General features: G+C 38.7%; 1 protein-coding gene across 2 annotated transcripts in view; it reads left to right on the plus strand.

The window, feature by feature from the left end:
- The first annotated feature begins 1269 nt into the window (after positions 1-1269).
- The window catches only part of ASCC3 (activating signal cointegrator 1 complex subunit 3), a 274898-nt gene continuing 248309 nt past the window's right edge, over positions 1270-27858 (plus strand). For both annotated transcript variants that reach the window (XM_068401794.1, XM_068401804.1), the window contains exons 1-4: positions 1270-1310; positions 11560-11703; positions 12491-12641; positions 17212-17795. In XM_068401794.1, the coding sequence (XP_068257895.1) occupies positions 11614-11703; positions 12491-12641; positions 17212-17795 (825 nt within the window). In that variant the 5' untranslated portion in view covers positions 1270-1310; positions 11560-11613. The remainder of the gene's footprint in view (positions 1311-11559; positions 11704-12490; positions 12642-17211; positions 17796-27858) is intronic.

Consider the following 27858-nt stretch of genomic DNA (forward strand, 5'->3'; position numbering starts at 1 on the left):
AATTGAAATCCTGAGGTACCTAGCATCAAGTTACAGGAGCTTAATTACAGCACTTACTCTTTGCTAGTCCACTATGAGGATTTTAACAACATGACTGAACAGAAGTAGCAAAAATTTGGACTTTCCAGTGTTTAGACTAGCCACTCTAAGGATAAGTGGTCTAGAAACATTATAACCAGTTCCATATGGCTATCTACCAAGCCCAAGATACACACGCTTTATGACTCCTCTAAACTGGTCATGTTCCCTTCTTTTTAGGAAGAGTGGAGTATGTTACTATGTTCTTGGGAGTCTGCTTTTGAACATCTCCAACAGTACAAATACAGACACAGGCACATATATACATGAATGCTTGCCTTCTTTTACGTAAGTGGAATACTTGCTAGAATTGCAGAGATGAAAGCAGTTCAGTGATCTGAGAAGATAGCACCCTTATGTGCTTCGCAAGACAGAACACAAGAAGAGACACTTGAGAAGACAGAAGTCAGAAATAAATCACCTGAATGCTAACAGTTACCCAGCTGGAGGCCTCTTAAGAGTCCAGTTGTATCTGCGTACAGACACCCAAGCACTCCAGAGTGAGCATTTTTTTCCTTGCAACTTCGTTTTGTGCTAAAATTATCTGACATTGCTCATTCATTCTTTCCGGCTCTCTCTGCACAGCTTGATCTTTAGCGTCATTTTACTGTGGTGCCTGTGGATTAGAAACCCCGTTGCTCAGGAGCACACACGACTGAGTAAGCGTGGAAGAGCACGTAAGGCACACACGGGTGTACAGACGTGGTTTGGGCAACAGCAAGTGTACAGTAAGTGTACACGGAAACCCAACTCCGGGGAAGCCCGAGGCGCTCATGCGGGAGCGGCAATGCCGCCGGGAGCTGCCTTCATGGTGTATGTGATCATGCAGGGAACAGCCGGTGCGGGCGGGCGCAGGTGCCGGCCCCGCTGCCCCAGTACTCCCGGCGAGACGCGTTTTTGTACACAGAAAAGGCAGCGGACGGCGCTAGCGCGGGCGGGGAGAAAGGCGGCGGCGCGGCCTGTAGCCGGGGTGGGCCTAGGCACGGCGCCGGCTTTCAGCGGCGCGGAGAGGCAGGGAGGAGGGATGGGAGCAGAGGCATGTCCTGGGCGCGGAGGGTGGGGAGCCCGGCGAGGCGGCTGAGCGGGCCGGGCCGGGCCGGGGCACAGCGACGAGCACCGCCGCTCACGTCCGGCGCCGTGCCGCGCCTCGCTTCGCCCCGCCTGCTCGCTTTACGGCAGTGTCGCGCCGTGGCGGCTCTTCCCGGCAGCGGAACCGGCAGGCCGGAAGGCAGGTGCGCGGCGGGCTCGGGCGGGCGGGGGTCGGGAGGCTGCGCGGGGCGGCGGTGCGCCCGGGGCTCGCCGGGCCCTAGCGGCGGGCAGCGGCCGGAGCTCGCTGCGCTCCGGCGGATGGGGCGAACGTTGTTTTCCACCGCGGTGTTAAAGGCCGGTGCGGGGCCGCGGTCTGGCCCCCTCGGCGGGGAGCGGGGCCGCTCGGCCCGCCCCGGTGGCAGTGCGCGTCCTCCCGCCGGCGCGCGGATTTCTGCCCGCCGCCCCTGGGGAGGGAGGGCGGAGGGGACGGCGCCGGGTCGCTGGCGGGGTCCGGCTGTTTCGGGGCAGCGAGGCCGCTGGCCGGTGCCAGGCCTTGCCTCCCGGCGGGGGCCCCGCGGCAGGGCCGGCGGCGGGCGGGGTGCCCTAACCCGGCAGCGGGGCCGGGCCCTGCCGTCTGCGTGCGTGTGCCCGAGCCCCAGCGCGCAGCTCGGCGAGCGATACGAGATCACTAATAAAGGCCGGGTCCCGGTTCTGCTCTCGTTCTGTTTCTGGTCTTGGCCTCAGTGTGATCATGGAAACGGGGATAACGGGAGTGTTGTCAAGTGGAAAACGCCACAGGTGTTGAATGGGCCTGAATACTTTCGGTACTTACTACCGGTATTAATAAATGCAGACAACTAGAAACGAATAATGAAAAACCAGCATGTGATCACGTAGAGTGTTTTTCGAGTGCTACTTGCTTCATTATGGTTGGTAATGGTAAACCGACAGCTTTGCTTGTACATCGTGCTTGTACATCGTCATCTCTAGTGTCCTAAGGCTTACCCTTCAGGTGCTTCAGGAGAATGTATCATGATGGAACTCAAATAATACCTTTATTTAAGGCTTTTTTATGTTCTGAATTTAGATTTAGTTGTTTTTAGAACACTAACATTTGTGTAGATCCGTTTCAATCTTCAGGCTTTTTCAAGAATTGACTGTGAAATAGTACTATTGAAATGGAACCAGTAATCTTCACTTTTGCAGAGAAGGCATCTAGTAGTCGAGCTTAGTTATTTTCTTGAGGACAGACTTGACTTGAGTCTACTCAATGAGTAGAAAAAATATTAGAAATTCCAGAGAAGATGCAACATGAGTTACGTATGTCCACATGGTAGGTCGCAGACATGAATTTTTAGGAGGAAGAAAACCAAACCAACCGTTAGTTCAAGTGCAAGCTGGCTTTTATCTGAAGACCACATTAATTATATCAGTGAGGTGCTGAGTCTAAGTAAACACGCACTACTTTTCAGCAGTTGCCGTAATAATTTCCTTTGGATTTGACTTGCTTCTGGCTGTGACAGAGTAAACTTGCATCATCGTGGAATTAGATGTGTAGATATTTGGAGGAACTGTCTTCCCATTTATGTGGGAACACTGACCAACTCCCACCTAGGGCCTTTATGCATTGTATAAATTAGTTTAAATGTGAGACCTGCACAGTTTTCTGTAAAAGCTAGTTTGGCCTTTGGAAGGGTGAAATCACTAGTTCCATTGAATCAGAGAGAAGGTAACAAATTGTCAAATGACAATATTTTGTTCTGGCAGTTCTGTGTTTAGGGAGCTTTCTTTGAAGCTAAACCTGGAGTGACAGGTAGGCTTTCTGTTTTTAAAATTAAGAGGAACGCACAATGCTCTTTTTCACCTCTTTATTTTCTTCTTGTTCCTTCCTTTCTGCAGCTGTCATGTATGTATTTGAAATATACCAGTGTGTTTCTCTCCCAGTAACCTATCTAACCTGAGCTTGTTGTATCTTTCCTAGTAGATAATGTCTTCTACATTGCTGGCCATTTTTGTTATCCTCTACTGCGTCCTTCTAAGCTGGTATGTGTCTTTCTAGAGACAAGGTGCACAACAAAGACAGCAGTAGTCTAGTGGAGTCTTTTAATATTGGTTAGGGGAAGGACAACATAGTATATTTTAAGGCTTCACTCTTATCTTTGAATATTAATGTTTCCTGTCTTTCCATGTCTTTTCACGTTTCCAGCATGACAAATGACATGATTGCCACTTGCTGTAGTCTGTAGATGTGTGTGCTGGTTTTGGCTGGAATAGAGTTAATTTTCTTCATAGTTCCTAGTACGGTGCTATATTTTGGATTTGTGACCAAAACAGTGTTGATAGTGTAGAGATGTTTTAGTTATTGCTGAGCAGTGCTTACACAGAGTCAAGGCCTTTTCTGCTTCTCACACCACCCCACCAGCGAGTAGGCTGGGAGTACACAAGAAGTTGGGAGGGGACACAGCTGGGACAGCTGACCAAAGGGGTCAGGACTGAAAGGGATATTCCATACCATATGACGACATGCTCAGCATATAAAGCTTTGGGAAAAAGAAGGAAGGGGGGGACGTTCAGAGTTACAGCATTTGTCTTCCCAAGTAACCGTTAGGCGTGATGGAGCCCTGCTTTCATCTGGGGATGGCTGAACACCTGCCTGCCGATGGGAAGCAGTGGATGGATTCCTTGGTTTGCTTTGCTTGTTTGCATGGCTTTTGCTTTACCTTTTAAGCTGTCTATATCTCAATTCATGATTTTTCTCACTTTCACCCTTCCGATTCTCTCCCCCATCCTACTGTAAGGGGAGTGAGTGAGTGGCTGTGTTGCCAGGTGGGGTTAAACCACAACAATGTGTTTCTTCAAAACTGCAACTAATGTGTTGTTTCTTGGCCTCCTCTGTTTTTGTGGTTCCTTACTCTTGCTTTAATGTAATATGTTTTACTGTCCATGTTGGATATGGTTCTTTCCTGGTAATTGTAAATTGTAATTTGGCCCTAAAATAGTTGCAGTCCCTTGCATCTTAGTGTCGTTTACAGATTTAGTAAGTATAGTCTTAATTCTATTGTCAGGAAGAACATTTAGAGTTGAAAAATCTTTTTTTACAGAATTAATAGCAAATTTGTCCTTTGTAAAGTACCAATGTGTATTTCTGCAGGTTCTTGTTAAACTACAACTCTTTCTCTGGAAAAAGTTGTCCTTTATAAATACTGAACTGAGCTCAGGCTGGTCCATGTTCTTCCTGTGTGTTTCATTCCTCTTCTCTTCCATAGTCATAGGAGCTGCTATTGGTGTGGGGAGGTGGTTGAAGGAAGGAAAGGCACATGTTGTCTTTTGCTGGGTAGTTATAACGTAAAGTTTACTTGGAAGCTGTTCAATGTGTGAATAATTCTACCATGTATTAGTTTTTTGAGTACTGAACAGGTTTCATTTTCCCCCCTACAAAATTTGTTGGAAGTTCTCATTACTCCAAATAATGGCTTAATGTTTTCCTGGTAAATTGTTTTTAGTAACAATTGTTGAAGTTGGTGTTGAGCACTTTCCAGCTTATGCATTTTTTTAAAACAAATTATGCTTTAATGTTTGGAGAAAGAAGAAAAAACAAAATCTACTCTCTAGTTTGGGCAAACTTATCTAATTAAAAGCAGTTTAACGACCTGTAATGTGTAGTTGGAAGCTTGTTAGAAATATGATAGCTGCTGTCTGAACTAAGAAGAGAGAGAAACAAGGGCTGGACCCACAAACAGATTTAGAGACTTTAGGCTCCTAAATTCCAAATTCTAATCCTCAGAATCTCTGTTGTCACATCTCCCTTAGCTCTGTTTTCAAACAAAATGTTTATCTAGCGTCTCTCCCCTGTAGCAGCCAGTCGCAGGAGTTTAGGCAACATACTGAAAAAAAAAATTGGAAAACAAATACAGTGATGCCTTCACTTTCGTATTACCTTTCAGTAGTCAGTGATTTTAATAGCTGATGGTCTGCCCCTAAGCTGTTGAGTTCAGTAACTACCAAGGTATCTGACTTCCATTAATTCATCTAATTCTTTTTTGAGCACGCTTGAACTTCTAATCCTTTTGGCATCTTGTGGCAATGAATTCCCAGATTTAATTATGTAAGGAAAGACATTCCATTTGATTGGCTGCTGACCGGGGTCAGCCCACCCCAGCACTTTGTGCAGACACCTAAAAACATGATTGAAGGAAGAAACAGCAACACACTCTGGTTCTCTGGTAAAAGTGCTCTCTGAATTAACCAGTGTTGTGAAAGATCCCAATGCCTTATGTTCCTTGAGGTTACTTACTTGGTATAGAATATTCCTCTTGAAGTTGTACACAGTTTTGTATAGTTTATTGAAAATCCATTAGGCTAGGGAGAAGCCAAGAAAGACTTAATTAAGCTGCAGTGGCTATGCTGGACTGCTTGGGCATTTACCAGTTTATCCTCACTGAAAGGGCAGTTGGTGTTCTCTTTGTTTTATTCAGTACATTAATGCATGGACTAGAATTTGGTGGCCGACCTCTAGATGAGCACGACTCTCTGAGATGCAAATTAAAATTCATGTGCTTTTTCTGGCTTGTTGAATCTTGCTGATGCTAGAGGAGAACATCTTTAACAGGGAAGTGGAGAATGTTTTACCTAACTGATATTTTAGGGAGGGAAAAGTTCCAGTGTGGGTCCCCCATGGGGTCACAAGTCCTGCTAGCAAACCTGCTCCAGTGTGGGCTCCCCTCTCCACAGGTCCACCAGTCCTGCCAGCAGCCTGCTCCAGCGGTGAGATGCAACATGTGTTACTTAGCTGTCATCATTAACTCAAAGATCTTTCCTTTCTCTCACTTACCTATTGTTTTTCATCCTCCCTTTACTTCCTTTGGACATGTACATCCGTATTTACCTTCCATACACCACCTCCTTTTTCTTTAATGACAAACAAGAGCCCCCTATTAAGCTAAAGCAAAACCAAACAAACACCACCCCCCTCATCTTGTATTTGTGGCTCATGCCTAGTGTTTAAATGAACATACATGTTATGTATGTTGGAGATACACTTATAGTACATCTCCACATGTAGGGCAAGCCTTTAAGTCTCTGTTGCTGGGGGTGCAATTTGTCTCTTGCTGCAGAGAATGAAAAATTTAAGGTGATTGGGTGTAAAAGTGCAGACGTTTCTATATCTAACAATTGAACTTCTTATGTTCTCGGAAAAGAAATATGAGTTATTCTGAAAAAAAGGGAGATTTTTTTCTTTTGTTTTGGAGTGGGGGTTTTTTTTTTTTTAGAAATGAGACCTATGGTTAGTAATGATCTCAAAGCACATCTAAAATGAATACGTTATTGGGCCAAGCCACACGTTTGGCATCACACCAAAACAGTATTGGGCATAATCACAGGAAACAGCCTCTCCAGCTGACGCTAGTGGGAACAGTGTCAGGCAGCTGGTGTTTCATCCTGTGTGCATGGCTAAGATTGTGAGAGGGAGAATCTGGAAAGGGTTAATATTCTATTGAATGCATGACTTGCAATTCCATTATTTGTTTTTTAGGGTTTTTTTTTTGATTTAGTGACTTACATGGTTAAGATCCTGAAATTGCCTCTTATATGAATGATGGCACATATAGGCACTGTTGTGCCTCCTCATTATGCTGAAGCATTTGTTTGAATTCTGGTATTCACTGAGAAGAATGTCAGGTATCAGGCAGCCGCTATATCTTTCTGAATGCATATTCCTTAATCTTGACATCTCCCTTTCAAAGACTGACCCTATCTTGACTGGAGATCAGCAATATTCGACCCAGACAACTTGAGAGAGTTCCAGTGCGATGTCTGAGCCTTTGGCAGAAAATTAGATGTCTGAAAGTGTACAATTGTTACTACATCATATAGCACTGCTTATAAAAGTGCAAAATTTGAAGTTGGAAAATATTGATATTGTAGTATCTTGTTTTGGCCTGCTGTTTATTATTAATATCTCAGACATCATTAAACCACTATTATCCTTGGCTGTCAACTTCGATGTTAGGTGCTGTATTTGTACTGTTTGCATCAGACATGCTTGGATAAGAAGTTTAAGTGAGTCTAATACAAATGTCTCCATTTTTGTAAAATAGCTTTTTCATCTAATGCTTTTATTTATTTCTTTAAAATGTCAATGAGAAATACACACCAAATAGAGTATGTTTTTTTTTTAAATATTGAGACTTATTTGTAAACAAAATATGAAGTTTACCTTTGTGTTGAAGCTGCTGAGGTTAATTGTAGCAATTCTAAAATGTGTTCATGTCACTAAAACTTAATGCTTCGGGATTTATTTATTTTTATTCCTCTTGCATAATAGTGTAAAGAAGTAAAATATTCTGTGTGGATATATTTAAAATGTCTTAATGTGTCCTCATGGTCTCGCTACTTTTGTGTTTTGATTTAGATGATCCTATGCTAATATTTATTGTAATGGTTTTTAAATGCCTTTAAAGTACCAAAAAAGTTACTGCATTTGCCCTTTTTTTTTTTTTTTTTTTTAGTTGGCTGGGGTATCATTTGCCTTTTTAGCTTTCTGTTCATTTGAAATGATTCCACTTTGACAAGTGAAAGTAAAAATGCCATTTGATCCAAATATTATGTGGTCAATAGCAATGTGCTATTAACTGCCAATGTCTAAAGCCTCTTTTTCTTTATAACATTCTTTGATATTAGTAATCAATAATAACTTCTTCAGGTTTTATAAATTAGAATTTTATATAGACAGCAAGAAACTTGTTAATAGTTTAAAGAATTATAGGCAAAACCTGGTAACACAGCTTAATATTCCTTAAATAGTTTAAACAAAATGACTGTTGTGAGGTTTTAAAGGACCTGTAACATGCCAAATACTAGAGGCTACAGAAGCTGGTACTTCAGGATAGTACAGGTGCTGATTTTTACCTGTGATTCTGTTGATGCTCTGTTATTCCACCATTTTCAACTTGAAAATTAAGGTACCTACATTTGAGCAATCCCCTTCTCAGCCCTACTAGGCAGCTGGCTTGTTTTGTTAAAGAGTATAGGAATTAAAATAAGTAAGTTTGAAACAAAACAGCAACAACAAAAAACCTCTTTGACCATAATCTCTGTAACATTTCAGTGGAGAAGAGAAAGAGATGGTTCTCTTATATTTGCTTATAGAAGAAAATAGGAAGGTCAAGAGTGGGAGGAAAACTTAAGTAGTTGGTAAAAATATAAAGTGGAAAACTTCTTTAGTAATGTTAGTTACCTTTGTAATATTGGTAGCAGTTTTTTACATTTTTCATTAATAAGAAAAAAAACCCACCCTGCTGAGATTGTGATCCGTGTTTACTGTTAGGTTTACTTTCACACTATAAAATTTGAATGGTTTCATACCCGAATTCTGAGTATAATCTGCTTTTATGTTTTACTTTCCCTCATAAAAAAGTGTCAATGTTAAAATAACTTCTTTTTTTAAAGAAGTAAAATAGGCTTAGAAGATATTGCCTTGCATCTTCACAAAAAAAAAAGAAAGGTGGATGTTGCTCTTTCTGCTTTAGGGAGAGAAGCTTAGTGGAAAGTTAAGGTTTTTTTAAAAGAGGCAGGATGTCTGAGATAGTACTAGAAATTGTCGAACTTCAGTTCCTTTTCCTAAAAAACATTAACAGAATGGGCCCAACTTATTCTCAATTGATTGAAGGCCGGGGGGAGGTATTTTTAGCATGTGAAGTTGCACTGATCTCAGGGTTAAATTCCCATTCCACTTGTCTCTCTACAAACATGAAATAATATGGTACCTATTCTCACACCTTCTTCTTGAGGGGGAATGGGCATAAGAATGGCAAAAGCTCATCTTGCATCGCTGTACGTGGGCCCTGGTAAAAAGGATTTAATCGCTGCTGCCTTTTAGGTCCTTGTTCCAAAACCGGCAGATCTTAGCAGGATCATTTGGTAGTACAGATGTTTCTGATCAAGCTTGGGGCAAACAGATATTTCTGTCAATCAGAAGGAATTAATTACCCTTAGGGTGGCTATGGGAAGACAAGCAGTAGCTGATCCACTCTAAAGGCAGTGTGATGCAGGCAGGTATCTACATCAACAGGCTTTATGTGAAAGCAGGTAACTTAATTTTTTTTTTAAACAAATGTAAATTTATGCTGCATCTCATAGGGCCAAGGCATTTTTGACCCAGCATTTACAGCTGGCTCTAGTATGTTGCAGAATAATAGTGTAAATTCCTAATCTGTACCTTGGTTTTCATATTAACAATAGAGTAATTGCACCAGTCCCCTGCTTTCTAATGGATGGCTATTTTTGATTTCTTGTGGTGGCCTGGTAAGGGCAGGTGTGATGGACCAGAAGTGAAGGGCATGCGGAGTTTGCCTGTAAACAAGGTGCAGAAGCCTTGGGTGGCTGCTCTGCCAAACCAGCCCCCTCCGGGGAACTTTAATCAAGTTCTCAAAGCACGTAAGCACATGTGGAGCAGCATTTATTAATATGAGCTCAACTGTAGGGCTTTGAGGCTGGGTTTGGCTCTTTGGCCAAGCCCACAGCACAGGAGGTGTGCCCTTACTTGTCCTCTGGGCTTCCAGGTTTTTTATTTCAGAAAGTGTTAATAACTCGATGAATAAAGGAGGAAGAAATGCTGCTTTAAAGCTCAGTTTCCTAACAAATGGGCCTGCTGGAGATGCTTTAAAATCTTGTGTATGTGAAAAGTGAGCTTTTAATTGAAAAGTGAGTTCGAACTTTCATAAACTACTGTGCATGTTATTTCAGAAAGGACAATTAAGATAATAATATTACAATTATGTTGTTATGTGTTATTGTAAAGGACCATAACTCTATAGAAAAAGGTGTTTGAGTGTAGGTATAAAATAAATAGGCAAAATGGAGTGATCTTTAATACCTAATGGCCATGCTCTCATTTGAGCAGTATGAGAGTGATTTACCATTTTTGTTGGGTTCAAACAAAAAAGGTCAGGTTAGATTCCCTCAAATTTTGGACACGCTACTTCTCTTCTGTAATGGTTGCTGTAATACAGGCTGTTTTCACTAGGAGCTGCGCTGGTATGACTTAACATGTCATACATTCACTGAACATCTCAAAAGCTGCAGTGTTGCTTGGTTTGTCTGCTTCTAGGCTTGAAATGGAACATGTCCTCTCTATCCCCTTCACAGTTAAAGATTTTATATTTCCACATTTTGTAGCTTCATCAGTATAACATTTATCTCCAAAATATCAGCTGTTGTGATGGCTTTTCTCAAAAAGCATCTTAATGTGAGGTGGGAAAACAAGCAGACTTGACAAGTCAGTGACATTTCTCTGTGACTGGAACTCTGCATCTGGGTTTGCTTTTGTGCTGTATTGCAAAGCTGATAGCTAAAATACAAATGTGGTCATTAAATAAAGAAAAATGTTAAGGATAATTGGATTAAAGCAGGTATTCTGTACAGTATATGACTGGGGCGGGGGGGGAAGTTGTTTTATTAACTCTGTTTTAAGTTCTTTAAATTCTGGATGGCCAATGGTCTTCAGGCATGCTAAGAATGATGCAGATCATTAGGTTTGTAATGGTATCATTAATTGTTTCAGAAATAATCTAAATCTGTATCTGCTACCATCAGAAACTGTAGCTGTGCATTAGAGTTCATTAAACAATTCAGCTGTGGGCAGCTTTCAGAATTAAACAACTCCGAGAATAGTTTCAGTAAAAGGCTTGGACCGAGTACAAGTTCAGATGGAGAACAGCTGTGTTTTGCTGTATAGATATGAGCGTGTTTCATACACGAAATAAGACTGCGCAGAAATAGGCTGTAGTCCTGGAGAGAGCCCCACGCTGTGTAAGTGTGTGTGTATGCTCCCAGTTGTGAGATGAAAACATGCTGAAGCACACTTTTTTCGATTTTCTGATAGCCCTTTTATTGCTTTATCTCTTAGAATAGTTCAGTGTTATGCATATTACAATCTTTTTTCTTCTGTCATAATTTTCTTTGTCTGTTTTGCCAGTTAAAAATGACTAAGCGGTTGTCAGGAAGGATGTCCCTGCATCAGCACCAGAGGCTGTTAATGACCTGAAAACTCCCAGTGTGCGCTGGTTCTGAGAAAATCTTCCTGTAGGTTGTAATCAGTTACTGCTGTTGGGAGCTGAAGTTCGGTTACATAGGTTTCACTATAATACTCTTGTGTTAGTGGTGCTAAAGGAATACTTGCCACTTTGCCTCATTGCTGGTAACTTCTGTAGGGAGGACAGAGAAGAACCACCTGCTGAGTGACCTCTGCATGTTACCATGTCTTGTCTACTGTCTGTGCCTTTCATGTCCTGTCTATTGAATCTTGATTATCAGCATTTTGAGAGAGATTTTTTTAGCTTAATTGAAGTGCCAGCCAAGTTCTGTTTGCTCAAAAAGGTCTCTGAAGTTTGTGATGTGAATTTGTATTTACAGCATGAACAAAGCCATGTTATTTGTTTTGTTCTCATCTAGGTGCTTGAACTGGGATTTAATTTCTCATCCTATGGATCACTGAATGAGTAACAGATGGCCTTGCCTCGTCTTACAGGAGCTTTACGCTCCTTTTCAAATGTCACTAAGCACGAGGATTACAGTGAAGAATTAGCTGACTTAACGGTAAAGATTTTTTTCTTTTCCAAAGCACAATAGTAAAGTTTTAGTGTATACAGTATGAATTCTTTGTTTTCTTAATTTGCATTGGTATTTTTCATAAGAGTATGCAAGCAAGACTGGGCAAAGTGTGTATAGTTTTCGTGTGCATTCCTTCATAGTGTCCTCACTCAAAGTCAGATTTGCTGTAGTGCTGTGATTTCTGCTAGGCCCTTACAACCATGATGTGCTGTATGGGTAGGGTCGCTTGGCTGTGTCAGTACAGCCCTTTTATTTCATCTTTCAGGAAGTTATTTAAGTTGGTCTGGGTGGGTATGTTTCTAGCCCCGAGCTTACGCAGAGCTGGGGAGCCAAACGTTTCCCTTGAATATTAAGTTCACTTCGGACTCTTGTTGGGGGATGTTTAGAATAAATTTAGTGATACTGAATTTAGGTACTTTTTTTTTTGCCTCAAGAAATAATGCATTAAAGCAATAGATGCGTTGCGAGAACCTGTAATGTTAAATGAATTTGGAATCTTGGGAGCTGTAAATCTCTTGAAGTTGCAACAGTTTGTCTTTACAGACAATTCTGCTTTGGAAAGACTAAAGTAGTGAGAGAGAGTGCGTGTGTGTATCCTTCCTTACGCACAGGAAAGAGTGTAAAGAACAGGTAATAGGGAAACTGCTTGCAACTGTTACTACATACTGGCTGAATGCAATTGTAAAGAGGTTTGTGGTTTTTTATCTGGTGTTTAATTTTAAAGGAACCTCCATGTACTAATTTGAAAAACCCAAATATTTTGCATTTTCAGACTAAAAGATCAAAACTACATGAACAGTTGCTGAAGTCTGATCTTACTTGGAAGAAGATAATAAAGTTTGTTGATGACAATTTGGACAAAAAAGAACACCAAACTGTAAATGGGGATTTAAAAGCTATATTACAAGCTGCAAAACAAATAGGTACATTTTCATTCTCTAGGAGTCTAATAATAGACTGTTTTGTTGGGGGTCACTTTTTCAAGCTGCTTTCTGCTTGCATATTTTGCGTAATTTTAGTTCTACCTTGATGCCAGGCTTGCCCTGAAATATCTTTGAAACTCCAGTTAATCTGATATGTATATGCATAATTTGTTTTGCTGTTTCATTTTAAAACATGGTTCTGTTGTTATGTGGATATTCTTGCTTTTTGATAGTGGTGTTGTGTAGTGTGTGGTATGGTTTGTGATCGACTTGTAGTAAGCAAAAGCCACAGCTTCTTTTGGAATGGCAGTACTCTGAGGAAAAAACAATCTTGGTGTTATCTGCTTTAATTCCACGTGATTGTACAATGAAAAATTGGATTAATACATAAGCAGATAAAAAGGTAAAAAAAATGGTTTCTGCTTGAAATGTTTGGTGTTGGGGAGAGAAATAAATAATAAATTTCACTCATCTGGGATTAAGCTTTTAAAACTGAATATACATTATGGCAAAGAAGGTGTGAAAACTTAGTTTTGATTGGAAACAGTTTTTGATGTACAGACTGAAACTAATTCAGCTTGTGCTGTTAGAATTTAATTTCATCAGCTCATAAACTGAGCACATGGCTCAAGCTCTAGCTGTCATGTATTTAAGAATTTTTCATTTCAACATAATAGGTATATTTTCTCTTTTTCTGGTTATGTTTCAAGTGTCTTGAACAGAACCGTAAGTAAAAGACGGAAAGAATTAATACGTATAAATATATTTGCTTTTTTTTTTTTTTGCATTATAGACCAGAGTGTGTTTTATTACAATCCAAATGTTAGCCTGCCTCACTCAGGTTTCTGTTTATTGACAGTTCTTTTGGAAATAACTAGCAAACTAAGTAAGAAACAAAGATCTAAACACAGACTTGCAAAAAAAAAGGCTAGACAAGTTATTCGTGTCCAGCATGGAGCAATCGGTCGTGCTGTACAGTTGCACAGAAGATGTCTGTTAAAGCTATTAATGGTTTTAATGCCTATTGCTTTAGTAAGTCATCAGAAGAAAAAATTCGAGTATTTCTCAAATCACTGTCAAAAATATTTTAAACTCATCTGATGAGACACATGTTCTAAACTTTGCTTTGTAGTTCATTCCTTCCATGTTTGTGACTCAGCTCTGTTTTTTTACAAATTTGGTCCTAATTGGTTTTAATCCTATATTTCTAATACAAGTAGTAGAGCTTGTGCTGTTAGTAGACTTTAACCTCTTCAGGCCAGAAGTTAAGCAAGTATTTCTGAGACAGAGAGGTCTCTAAGAAGGGCCACCTCTCTGCCCCACCTCAGATACCTCCGTTTCAGTGCACAGATTTCAGCTGGCACTTCTGATACGCAAGATTTGGGGGAAAGTCATGCAAGATGTGGAGTGAGTTTGCATCAACTGTCAATCCTAAAGTTAGTAAGGAAAAAATGCAGTCTGTATTGATAACTGATCAAAGAAATGAATGTTATGTTTTTAACTTTGTTTGTCTGAGATTGCCCACACAATTTATACTCTTTTACTAGTTCTTAAAAGATGTTTATTGCTGTGCTGCAATAGTAAGGCAGGTTTCAGACACAGCTGTGATGGGAAGCGAAAAGTCCTTTTTGGTACACATGGTGTAGAAATGTCTGTATGAACAACACATTTTAGAATACAGAAAGGCTAATGAGATTTCACTCAGTACTCCATTGCAATAGCATACTATTGATGTAATTTTTAAAAGTTATACTCTCCACTTTTCTGGCTTCTCTTCCTTGACTTGATCAATTCAGATTTTTTATTTTAGGATAACATTGTGATATTAGGAAGATGGCAATACAATTAGACCTGGAACAGGCACTGACCTGGTTTTACAGGGATGCTTGATCCATCTGTCCCATATGCCCCTTTACTAGCAAGTAAAGGCAGCCCCTCCTCAGCCCTGAGTCCTCCTGACCATGGTAGCAGGTTTGAAATATGTGGTATGGTCAGAACAACAAGTTGGTTTATTTTCCTGCTTCAGCTTGTGGTGATCAAGTACAGGGCTGCCTGACAATAACCCCTGGACTGTCCCAATAACAGCATTGGCATAGTTTATATTCCCCTTTTCCCATTTCTTGGCACTCCTCCTTGCTTCGCTTTTTACCTCTCAATTAAACAGTCTGTCTGTAATTACTTTTTCCCAGTTGGTTTCCAGTTTTGTTACCTATGCACCCATCCTAACATCATCCTCACAGGTTGAAAGGAAAAACTTTTTTGATGACAGACAAATATAGGACAGTTTCCAAATTAAAACAAGTGCATGATTATTTAGTTAGAGCAAGTTAGAAAGAAATCATCATCTTTGACACTTCTGACTAAAGGTGTGTAGTGTTTTGGAGACACAAACCAGAACGGATTACAGTGACAGGATTACAAACTGAACTGACAATAATGTTCCAACCATCATCATCAGAAATGTATAACAGGGAAAAGGCATTACTTGTATGCCTTTTTAGCTTAATTTCAAGGAAGTGAAATCTCAGCCTAGGCTAGAGATACTGTAATATTGATTTACTTTACGGGGAAAATGTCACTTACTGAAATGATCTGATTGGCTTAAAAACAAAAAGGGGAGAGTAGCTTCAAGTAGTGCATCTCTTGCCATCTTGGCTGGCTTATTATTTTCGGAGTGGAGAGGTAGTATTTTCTCAAGAAATGCTTCCACGAATAGGAGACATTGATAATAAAGGAGCACATAATAAACCTAAGAGACTTTTCTCATGTCCTTCAGTACAATTGCTCTTTTAGTTTAGTAATGTGTACTTCTGTTCTGACACAAGTGACTTTAAATAATGATGTGTTTTTGTATGTTAAGAATATGAGTGAGGTTCATGCAGCCAAACTTAGGCCTGTAAGTTTTCAGATGTTTTTTTGTTTTTTTTTCTGTGATTCCTATATCACTAGTCCTGAGAGGGAGGCTGAACCACCTTTTTCCTTTGAGATATAGGTACATATATATTGTATATGAGTGTATCTTTGCGACATATCTTCCATATGTAGGTATCTGATTATCCTGTAAATATCATCTCCAATCCCCTCCATGAACTTTTCCGCTTTTCAAAGTGCACCATAGGGAAATTCAAGAGAAATACTGCATTTTTAGGCACCTCCATTTATATGTTATGTTTCTAGTTACTCAGCCTTTTTCCATCTGCTTATGCTCAATTTCTTTTGCTCTTTCCTGTTACATTGTGGGGGGAAAAAAAACACTTGCTTTTGCTAGGGTTGAACCTAACTTACTTTGAATCAAGTAACAAGTACTGATGCCAAAATAATTAAAAATCTTCCCACTGATTTCAGTAACTTTTTCAACAGGCAGAAAACAGGAATGTGGTAGAGCAAACACGTAGGCCCATAACTGGATAGAAGAGGTATACAGAGGCAGGCACAAGGCAGTTTTGATTACTGAATAGCCACATTTACTATGCCAGAAATGCCTTTTGGGGGTTTTAAAAAATGAATAATATTTTTATTTTTAAAATAAATAGTTCATTTTAATAGTTCTTTTGAATATGCCATGCCGGGGTTAATCACCGGTGTTATCACTTAAATCGTACTGTTCTCTGCTGGAGTTCCATCGTTTGATCCTGATATAACTATAGAATTGACCGGATAAAGACATCTTGACAATAGCAGCTTGTGAATCTAGACAGTAAGGTTTTAAGATGTTTTTAAATCATGCAATCTTGTAAGAAACGCTAATTCTGCTAAAAATGTCAGGGTAACCTACCCAGCTTTTTAGAACACGTTTTTTAAACTTCGAAAAAAATTCTGCATGTTGTCCTCATATAAAACAAACAAAAAATCCCCAGTATACTGGCTGGTTTTGAGGGTGTTTTTTATGCTTGATGACTTCAAAAATTTTGTTTAGTAGTGACATTTTGGTTCATCATATGGTGTTTTTGCTTATGTTTTCCTTGAGTACCTTTGTGAATGTTTGTGTATGAGGTAAATTCATGTTTTTCTCTAATAATATATTTTTTTATTTGGATAATGTGATATTTTGTAGATATAAATCTAAATTCATGCACTTATTTGCTTTAATTTCTTTGGGCAATTTTTCTAACTAAAACACATTCTGTAGTAATTCTAATGGGAATTACTACATTCTTGTAGTAATTCTCAGCTGAGTTCTGTACATTTAGTCTGTTATGAATATTCAGATTAGGCAGTGAATAAACATTGATACAAAGTGGAAATTTGTTACCTTTAAGAAGCTCAGATGTATAGTGTTGTGAGTTCAAGATCTCAGGCAAGTTTTTCCTCTTACTTGGAAAAATAAGAAAGCATTGGTAATCCTTAATATGAATTTCTAGTAAGTAGAAGAATAATGAAGACAGATGCTTTATTATCATATACCTTTTATAATTCAGTACCTTACAACAATTGTTACTTGTTATGGTCTTCATTTCATATCTCTGTTGATGACTTGCAGCAAGAAATTGAATACAGTTTTGTTATAGACAGTGACAGAGAATTAGTTTAAAGTGTATAAAGTTACATTTGCTTTTGGTTTTGTTAACAGTTGGAGCAGAAAATGGACAAGAAGCAGTTGAAAGCGGAGCTGTTTTTCTCTTTAAGACATTTCACAGGAAAGAATGTGTTGGCCATGATGAGACAAAGGCGATCAAGCAGATGTTTGGGCCATTTCCATCATCATCTGCTACTGCAGCTTGTAATGCCACATGTCGGATTGCTTCTCACTTCACTGAAGAACAGCTTACAGCCCTTGTACAGATGGTGGAAGAGCAAAATGGTGATAACAGAGTGTTCTTCGGTAAAAATATAGTGTTTTCGTTTGACATGCATGATTTGGATCACTCTGAGGAGCTGCCTGTGAATGGTGAAGCCGATGCGCAGAAAATTATAAGCTTAGATTATAACAAATTTCTGAATAACCAGCTGAATCACTTACAGAATTACTGTGATGAGAAATCTGATCTCAAGTTGTTAGAAAAAGTAGATGATTCTTTTTTATGGTGTGAAGTTGGAAAGTATCTGAATGAATCTCAAGGAGGTACCCCTGGAGGGCCAACAACAGAAGACCTCTGCTGTACTTTGTACGAGATGCTTGCTTCTACCAAAAGTGGCGATGAACTTCAAAATGAGGTACAGTAGCATATTAACCATACTGCATGTATTTGAATGTTGCACAAGTATACCATTATTTCATATTGGATTATGCCAACATACTTTATCCAAGTGTTGTCTATGCTTTTTTTTTTTGTGTGTGTGTGTGTCTTGAGAAAAGTTACATGGCAGCATCTTTAATTTACCAGGAAGAAGAAGGATGCAGCATGAATTTTATGTCAATAGTCTCCTCTCCCCCTCAACAGACAGGCTATTATTTTTTTTTGGCTGTTTGCTCAGCTTCTCCATACTTTAAGCAGTAGCCAATTTAAGCTACAATATAAAAGTGTGAGAACTTGCAAAGCCAAACTTTCTTGGTCAGGTTCCATCTCCAGTTTCAGAGCCTTCCTCTTGCTGGAAAGAAAGTTGGAGGACTGTGCAGGTGGTGCTACTTTAAAACTTTGTCACATAACTTCTGTTTCTTTTGAAAAGGAAAGGGGGGCGTTTATCACAAGAACGGCAGAGAAAGCTTGAGGGAGAGAAAACAGTTGCTGGGAGGCTGGAGTTGAAGGATAAGCATAGTGGTAGAAAGGGGAAGAGCATGATTAAAGACTGGTGAAGAGGCTTTCAAGGCATGTGCAGGAGAGAAGATTGGATTAATCAAGGCAAGAAAGAACTGGTTTTGGATGGGGTTAGGAAAGAATTCCTGCAATTTGATAATTGCTTCTTCCTGTGCACTTTTCTGTTATGTTTACTTTATTTTTACTAACTTGTCCTGCTTTCCTCCCCTGAAAACATCCAGTACTTAAATTCTCAAATTAACTTTTCAGGAAAACTTTAAATGTTGAAAATTTGCTACAGAAATACAACTGATGGTAGGAATAGACAATCCTGTGAAAGACAGTATAATGAAAATTTGCTGGAATTTTGCCATTACAGCTGCAGATTTTATTCTTCTTAACAAAAACATTAAGTGATAGAGAAGAGGACCTGAATACTTCATTTTAGATTTAGCTAACTATGTATTGCTGTCTATCACATAATGATATAGTTGCTGAAGTTATATTCTTGTTCGGTTTGGTAGTCAGTAGGCTACATTCCAGCTGTCCTTTGAGCTATTTTCTATATATGAATATTTTTTTATAAACTACTACTAATTTGAGAACCTAAATATGCATATAAAGGGAAGCTGCTCTAATTTCTACTGCATTAAAATATGTTTCAAAAATAACACTTCTATGCGTATCTGCAGTTTCATATTTTGGGTGATTGTATTGAGGGAAGACACATGAAAATAGAACAGTGAACAGGTCTTGGAGAAGGAGATTGGATAAAGAAACTTGCATGTCAAAGGAAACATAAAAAAGAGTACCTTCATTTAACATAGGGACCTGAAGTTTATTAATTGTACAGAGATAAAGATTTTCAATTTTTTTTTCTAGATCAGATAAAGACTTTTCAGATATAGTCACAGGGTGTGCAGAAATAATTCCATACTTCCGCATAATGCCTACTTAATGCCTAAGTTTAACTTGTAAAATGTTAAAGGAAATGCTTGAAACCTTTCACTTGAAGCAAGAAGAAATAACTTTATTTTTATTTTGCAACTTTATGATCTAAATGGATTGCTAAATCAATTGGCAGAAAGTGCAAGCTGTCAGTTTTTATGTAGATCACCAATAAAGACTTCTTTTGCTTTAGTTTTTGGAACAAAGACTTTCTGCAAAATTTCTGTTTTGATGGCTTTACAGGAGTTTTAATTTGAAAAAAAAATGTTTACTCTGCCAATGTACACATACCTTTCTGAAGATTGCTTAGCAAGAGTAAATCCTTTTCTTTGCATTATTAGAGAGAAAAAGAATTCTTTCCCTTGAGTCTCTGAAACATGTATCTCATTTTGGATTTTTAAGAACTCTTAGTAATAAAAAAATACATTTTCTCCCCATTCTGCTTATTTCTGCCCCCATGTTGCCTTTCCTTGCAACAATCTCATTAATTCATTGTTCATTGCACAATGTGGGTGCGAGGCCAATTTGAACCTGAAGACTTTTTTGTTAAAAGCTAGCTGGCATTTGTATTGTGCTCTGTGTAAAAGTAGTCATGACTTAAAAATTTCTGCTGGATTTTGGATTTTGCCATCACTTAGGGATTTTTTGATTTTTTTTTTTTATTACAGCAATTTTGCTAATGGCATTATTAAGCACAAGTGGTGCTTTTAAACCTGAAGATAACCCATTTCTAAAACTAGGTCACAGATTTGCCTTATGAGATGGTATAACAAGTATGTGTTTGATCATGCATACTGAATATCTTACATTAATTGAGGTGATGTATACATGCTGAAGTCTCCATGTTCTACGAAATTCTTTTTTTCTTTATAAGCCAAGAAAAAAAGAACTGTTACTATGAAAGGATGGTAATTCTTTGTAAATAAAAATGCAGATCTGTAAAATACATTTTCGTATTTTAAAACAGTAGCCATGTCTATTCTTCTGTTTAGGAAGATACCACCTCCTATTTATTATTAAACAAGAAAAAAATATGCTGGTCGTGAGGATATTGGCAAGTGGACTTCTCTAGGACAATTTTATTTGATCCCTAAGCAAAGTTTATTTAAGATTCCAGATCACATTAAGAATATGAGCATTTTGAGATAATTTCAGGGGTGACATCCTGGGGTTTTTTTTTAGTGTATCTGTAGGCACACACATACATGCTATTTAGGTTTTTACTTAATGAACTCTGTAAGGAATTGAAATGAGCTTCTTTCTCCAGCATTGTATAGCTTACGTTTAATGTGGTTGGCAAGGTACAAGAAATACTTCGTTCTTTGTTTTCACTATTTAAGAACATTCCACACTTCCTTTGGGACAGTTTGTTTGTCTGGCACATCACTGGTGACTCTTAATTAGAGGAAAATTGATTCTTCTGCTTGGAGTGATATGGGAGTAATAACTTATTTTCTAAGTGTTTAAGACATGTCATTGGGGATATAAAGTCTAATAAAGCTAAATGACAGCTACTGGAGCATGCTTTTCACTGTATGTCAGATTTTGTTGATGAGTATGAAATGGTAATGATGCAGTAACAAGACTGTTATTTTAAGAAAGGAAGAAAAAACTGATGACAAACTAGAGTTTTGCCCAATAACCATGTGATTTGTATTATTTTTTTATTAAAACTTAGCATGCAGTGCATTCCTCAATTTGAATACTCAGTTTCTAGTATATTATGCTTTCAGAATGAAGACTTGAGGCATCTGAGAGCATTTTAGCAACTTTGCCACCTAACCCCTCCTAGAATAACTAGGAAAAAGTTGGAGGAGTTTAGTTCCTCTTTGGTTAGAGCGCGGTGTTCTCAGAGGGTCTTTCTTTTTCTTCTGTGAACTCTTGTCATAATTTATCTGCAAAATTTTTCTGCATTTTATTTTGGAGCTATCTGTCTCTATTTTTACACTAATGCAGAGATGCATTATACCGTTATCATAACAAAACAGGAAGAAATTTCCTGTAGAGATAAAATAACTAGAGGAAAAAAAGGAAATGCAGTCAGAATTGTGTTAAGATCTAGTTTATACTGCATAGAATATGAAAAAATGTGCAATTTATTCATCTCAGGAAAGAACTTTGCCCAAATAAAATTAAGAAACATTAATGTCATTCAGCATATTAGATTAGATGGTGATTCCCAGATTAATCATGTTAAATGCTGTGTAAATGACTAGAAGAACACTAGGCTATGATGTGAAACAGCAGAACTGTTTCAAGAAAATTACATTGTAAGTAGTAGTTTACATATTATGTGAGTAGTACGTATGTTTACTTATCAATTTATGGTACATTTATGTGCCTATAAAATAAGACACAAGAAGTTCATTGCTTAGGCTTCTTTTGTCAATTTTATGGTTATGACTATCTCCAGCTCTCTGCATTAAAAGGTAACGTATACACGTGCTTGAACTATACCATCTAGGGCTTCCATCAGTTAAATACAATCCAGCTGTATTGCAAACTGTTGTAGTGGGAAACAAACATTCCTTTTTATTTCATTTCTAAGAATAATTCGTTATTCATCATTCCTACCGAAAAAGTAAGATGTGACTTCTTCCTTGTTGGCATAAGCACCTGAGAACATTCAGGTGATGAAAACTACAGTAAGAGACCAAAGGGTAGTAACGTGGAGTTTGAAGGTGCTGAATCCTTCCTTCAAGGGTCAAAAACATTCCTTTCAAATCAAAGTAGACCTGAAATCAGAAAAATACAAGTTGTGGAATATAGGTTTTATATGATGGGGAAAAAAAAAGAGGTCAAGAGTTGGGCAGCACCTCTTCCTGTATTTATTCCTTAATGGATCCATCTAGTAATATACTCATCAGTAGAGCCAGAAGGTTACAGCTTTATTACTGAAATTCAGCTCTTTTCATGCTTATTTCAGGGTGGAAGTTAATAGATTATTTTGTTGTTTCATTAAGTAGGATTTTTTTTTCAGTGTCATGTTTGTGTGTCTCTGAATGCTTGATGTAGCAACAGGCTTTTAGACAGTTTTCCCCATGTTCTGCTATGTGGAGCTCTGCTATCTCTTGGGCTTCTGCCTGTAACTTTTCTTCAGCTGCCTTTGTCACTGGTGGCAATATAATGATTTTTTTTCCCCACTTCAGTTCATCTACATTGTTTCTGTTGCCCTATCCTAATCCCACCATAAATGTCTGCCAGTATGCTTTGTTGGTTGAACCTATAAATGCTCTTGGGATCAAGAACAAGGGGAACTTAACTAATTTGTCAATTCAACAAACTGGCAGGAAGCTCCTCTGTGTCTGCTACCAGCCTTTCCTCAAAGGAACTTCAGAAGAGTAAAGGAAAGCAAAATCTATTTAAACTGTCACATAGTCTGGAGGGGACCTTTTCTGCCGGTAATACAATATCTTAAACTAAGGAAGACTCGTTAATAAAAGAATGTGGGAAAGTTTGTCCCAACTTCGTCCCTCAAGACTGCTCCAGAGTCTTGTTGCCTGGGTGGTTAAAATGAACCCTTGTTATCTGGATTCTGGCTTTGTTCAGGGCTGGTTTTATGATTACTTTTCCTGTGCTACAGCTGTCCTCTTTTTTAAATCAATTTAAAAAATGAGCATCAAAGAGCTATGCTTGTAACTTTTTTCCAGACGATGCTATGCCTTCTCAACACTGCTTTTCCTTTCATTTACCCTTCAGGCGGTTGCTTGCCAACTTTTAATTCTTCTATTAATGCTCATCTTCACGAATTTAACAAGTCCTCATGTGGAAAACTGCAGTGTTTTAAATGAAGTCCAGATGTGAGACAACTGCTATTTATTCATTTTCTAGATTAATGAAGTGTTAGACCAAGTGATGTATCATTAGTAAGCCCATGCTGTGCTTACGCCGTTTTCCAGTTACCTGCATGTCTCTTTGATTTTTTTTTTTTTTCCCCCCAAAATATATCCTTTTAACTTTTCTCCAATCATATTTATATTTTTCTTGTCCACAGTGTTATTGCACTTGTACATGTGTGCTCCTTGACCTACAATTTCATATGTCACTTTTGGAAGATTTATGAAAGATTAACTTGCACTCAAGCTGCGAGAACAGTGAGCTCTCCAAATTTTGTTCCTAGCTTTAATGTGATAATTTTTATATTCATACTCCTTTCTCTTTAATCACCTTATCCTTATATCCAAAATCAAATACATTTCTTTAACCGGAGAGAAATTTGAATTTAAATTTAAAATTGAAATTAATTAAAGTAACAGGTCAGTAATTAACACTTTAATAATTAAGAGTCAAAATTTCCTTTTCAAAGGTAAATTTGTGCTACAGTAAGGGGCCTAGATAGCGAAGTCAGCTGGTCTGTGGAACTCAATGGAAAACAGGCCTGGGTACTTTCAAAGCAAGAGACACTAAAATTCTTCCCTGATGTAGGGATATGAGCCAATAAATAAAAGAAACACATAGCAGGAGATGAGTTTGTTTGGTTTGATTTGTTTTTTTTTCCTCTAGTCATCTTTTAGGAAGTCTTTCCAATCTACCCAGTCAAATCTAGTATAGCATCACCACCTTCTGGAAGCATACATCGTTCCTTGTAAGTAGGAAATTCACATACAAAAGTCTTATTAAATGATGGTTGCACTTAAATAAGGAAAAGAAAAGGTATTCACAGATTATAAAGTCTTTTCCTGAGCTTGGATTTCAATGTGTTTTCTTGATACTTGAAAACTGAGTTGTATTTCTAAAACTGTGTATCCTTCAGCCTGCAGCGATGACTGTTTTTTAGAATTTCTTCATGTCTAAACCAAAACATAAGGGACAGATTTGGCAATAGAAGTAGCAGCCTCACACTGCAGCTTGCAAGTCCCAGGGCACATCATTCACAGTACACCACAACTGGGCAGCGTTGCTAATTCTGATCAGAATAGAAAGTATAAAGCTCAGCAGTCAACAGATGATACATCTTTTCCCTAGCCCTGAAATTACAATTGATTTTTTTCTTTTTCTTACTCTTTTATTTTTCCCCCAGAAAACTTTTTATCACATATCTCAGGGATACTGTAGAAAGATGCATATTTTTTTAGAACATAGCCTCTGGGTTTTTTCTTTTTATTATTGGCTGCTGAATTAATGTCTGATATCCATATTAATATTGGATAGTATGTTACTTTATAAACTGATGGGTTGATAAAGAGATAAGAGCTTTTAAATTTTCCTGGATAATGTTCACTGTTGTATTTGTGTCTTTAGAGGGGAAAACTCCATTTGGTGTTTTACAGCACTGCAAATAAAGAGTGTTTTGTGAGGCTGGGTAAATATCACCTTTGTCTATAATGATTATCTTTCAAAAAGCCTCACAGCTCTTGGATTACTATCACTTCATCTGATGATGTCACATCTTATTTGACAAAGCTTCCTCCCCCCACCCCCCCGCCACCTAAAGTTGAAAAACTTTTAATTAAAAAATGCTGACACTGCATTTCACATGATAGTCTGATCGTGACAAAAGGTGTGTCTAGATTGACTTTGATCAGTACTTGCCTCTTATTCTGGAAAATACATGGTATCAACTAAATTTCTTTTAACTCTTGTTAATACTATTTTATTGATAGGTATACTTGTTTCATTTTGCTTATAAAATGGAGAGGAAGGCAAGCAGCACAGAGCAAAAGCTCTGAAAACTATCTGTAGTTACTATTTAAATGTTAGGCTTTCTTAATTAACATCACACTCTTATGCGTTATTGCCCTGCTTTAAGCAGTAAGATGAACAAATGAAATCTGAAAGGTGTAGGATAGTGTCCAGTATGGGCATACGGGACTGAGTCCGGTGAAGGGCCACAGATTATGAAGGGACTGGAGCGTCCGACGTAGAAGACACTGCGGCCCAGCGGAAAGAGACCAGGGGGTGCTGATCGACAGCCGGCTAAACATGAGCCAGCAGTGTGCCCAGGTGGCCAAGAAGGCCAATGGCATCCTGGCCTCTATTAGGAATAGTGTAGACAGCTGGTCTAGGGAAGTGATCATCCCTCAGTACTCGGCACTGGTGAGGCCACACCTTGAGTACTGTGTCCAGTTCTGAGCCCCGCACTTTAAGAAAGATGTTGAGGTGTTGGAGCGAGTCCAGAGGAGGACGACCAAGCTGGTGAAGGGTCTGGAGTGTCTGACCTATGAGGAATGGCTGAGGAAGCTGGGGTTGTTTAGCCTGGAGAAGAGGAGGCTCAGAGGTGACCTTATTGCAGTCTACAACTACCTGAAGGGAGGTTGTGGTAAAGTGGGAGTCGGCCTCTTCTCCCAGGCAACTAGCGATAGGACAAGAGGACATAGCCTCAAGCTTCGCCAGGGGAGGTTCAGGTTGGACATTAGGAAGCATTTCTTTTCAGAAAGGGTTATTAGACATTGGAATGGGCTGCCCAGGGAGGTGGTGGAGTCACCATCTCTGGATGTTTTTAAGAAAAGACTGGACATGGCACTTAGTGCCGTGGTCTAGTTGACTGGGTGATGTCAGGGCAATGATTGGACTCGATGATCCCTGAGGTCTCTTCCAACCTGGTTGATTCTGTGATTCTGTAACTGAGAGCTGTGGTTGTTCAGCCTAGAGAAGGGAAGGCTCAGGGGGATCTGATCTGGTCAGATCTGATGGGGAGGGAGTGAAGAAGATGGAGTCAGACTCCTGTCAGTGATATCCATTGGCAGGATGAGAGGCAATGGGCATAAACTGAAATGCAGGATGTTCTGTTGTAAACATAAAACATTTTTGTCCCTATGAGAGTGGTCAGACACAGGTGCAGTTTGCTCAGGAGGTTGTGGAGTCTCCAACCCTGGAGACTGAATGATCTCCAGAGGTTCCTTCAAACCTCAACCATTCTGTGATTCTGTCATTTCAATTGAATAAATAGAAGTAAGTAGAGAAAATCCTTCTATTTAGTCCTAATTCTGTATTAACTTAAGTCTTCATTTTTTCCTAATGGATTTTTTGCATTAAAATCAAGTGTAAACTATCCCTTACCCTAATATGTTCTTTTTTTAAGTTAAAAAAGTCTTGTTTTGTAACACGTTCTTTGTTAGTAGAATCTCATAATAAATAAGTGGAGTGGGCCTTTTAAGTACTTATATTTTAACCTTATGTGTAACTTAATTAATGAATTACGGTATACAGGAAATAAATAGTCCTTGTGTGGCAAGTAATCTCAATTAGGTTTTAAAGTGACCTTGATTTCAGATGTGTTAAATTGGTCTCCTAAATTAAGTATCTATAAATAATGGACATTTGTTGTTCAGAGAAATCATTCATTTAGTTTCCTGCATTAAACAGGAATCTGTAATGGTCATTATTCTCTTTAAGAGAAAATACATACAGTCTTAATTTACATGACCAAATTTCTAATACCCTTTAAAAGCCTAACATTATTTATGTGAACATTTAATTTTTTTTCAAGTGTAAGCTAAGACAAATGTAACATTGTGAAATGACATTGAAATACAGTTCAACAGGAAAGAGCATATTTTAGAGCTTATCGTGCAAACCAGCTGCAAAAGGATTTTTGAATTCCTACAGGTTGCACGCACTTGCTCTCTAGTTCAGGTGAGCGAATGGAAGAGTGTATACAGCACTGCACAAAATCACATTACTTCAGAATAAGGCTAAGCAAGCATATGTAGATTTTGTTTCCTACTAGTGACTTAGTGTGCTGTTTGTCAGTAGCACACACTGCAGACACTGCTCTCTGTATTTACTTACTTCTTGCTCATTACTTTCAGAGTAGCCAGAACTTTAGTGTTACATTTTACAAATAAAAACTATATGTTCTAGCTATTAGTATGCAAAATTTGATGACCTGAGGAACATTTAACTCTCATTTCTAAACCTGAATTCAATTTAATAATTCTCAGGTCTGTATTGAGAGTGATTCTCTGAGTGGTCTGAATATGTAATTTATATTAAGAGCTCTGAACTCTTCGCAGTTCACATTATAATACTGACTGTGAAAAGTGCTTTGACATTTCATTTTTTGCAGACTTGTGTGGCACTCAGGTGCTAGTTTTGACATACTGTGCAGGCTCCAAGAGAAATGCTTTAGAGAAACAGGCTGCATTATCTGCACATGGTGCAGTTGGCTTTGGCTCAATATTTGGCTAATACTTTTACTTGGCTCAGAGGGCAAGTGAAGCTTGTTTGCATATGCTGTGTAGCCATTCCCTGAGTTACAAGCTGACCTTCTCCATCAGAGAAGTGCAGTGTGCAGGTGTGAAAGTAGATGTGTACTTTGCTTTCCTTAAGCAAAATATGACATGAAGCATCAGCTTTTTGCTGCTCTCTAGAATGCCAGATATTGGACTTTGCAAATGCTTAACTCCTCCAAATATCAAGCATGAATGTTCTGCTATTGGAAACTCAGTTTTACTTGTCACTAGCTCGGTACATCAGTCTAATTGCATGTGCATCAGTGCTGCCAGAAGGTTCTCTGTTCCCTGTCAAAGCCAAAGCTTGGCTTTTCTGCGTAAGCTGCTACTCTTCTCTTTAGGCATAGGACTCCCATCTGCAGCTTTTCTAACTCATCTGTAGCAGTACCAAAGTTGTTCTGAGAGCCCCAGCACAAGACT

Source organism: Nyctibius grandis, chromosome 1 (genome assembly GCF_013368605.1).
Source record: "Nyctibius grandis isolate bNycGra1 chromosome 1, bNycGra1.pri, whole genome shotgun sequence".
Taxonomy (NCBI): Eukaryota; Metazoa; Chordata; class Aves; order Nyctibiiformes; family Nyctibiidae; genus Nyctibius; species Nyctibius grandis.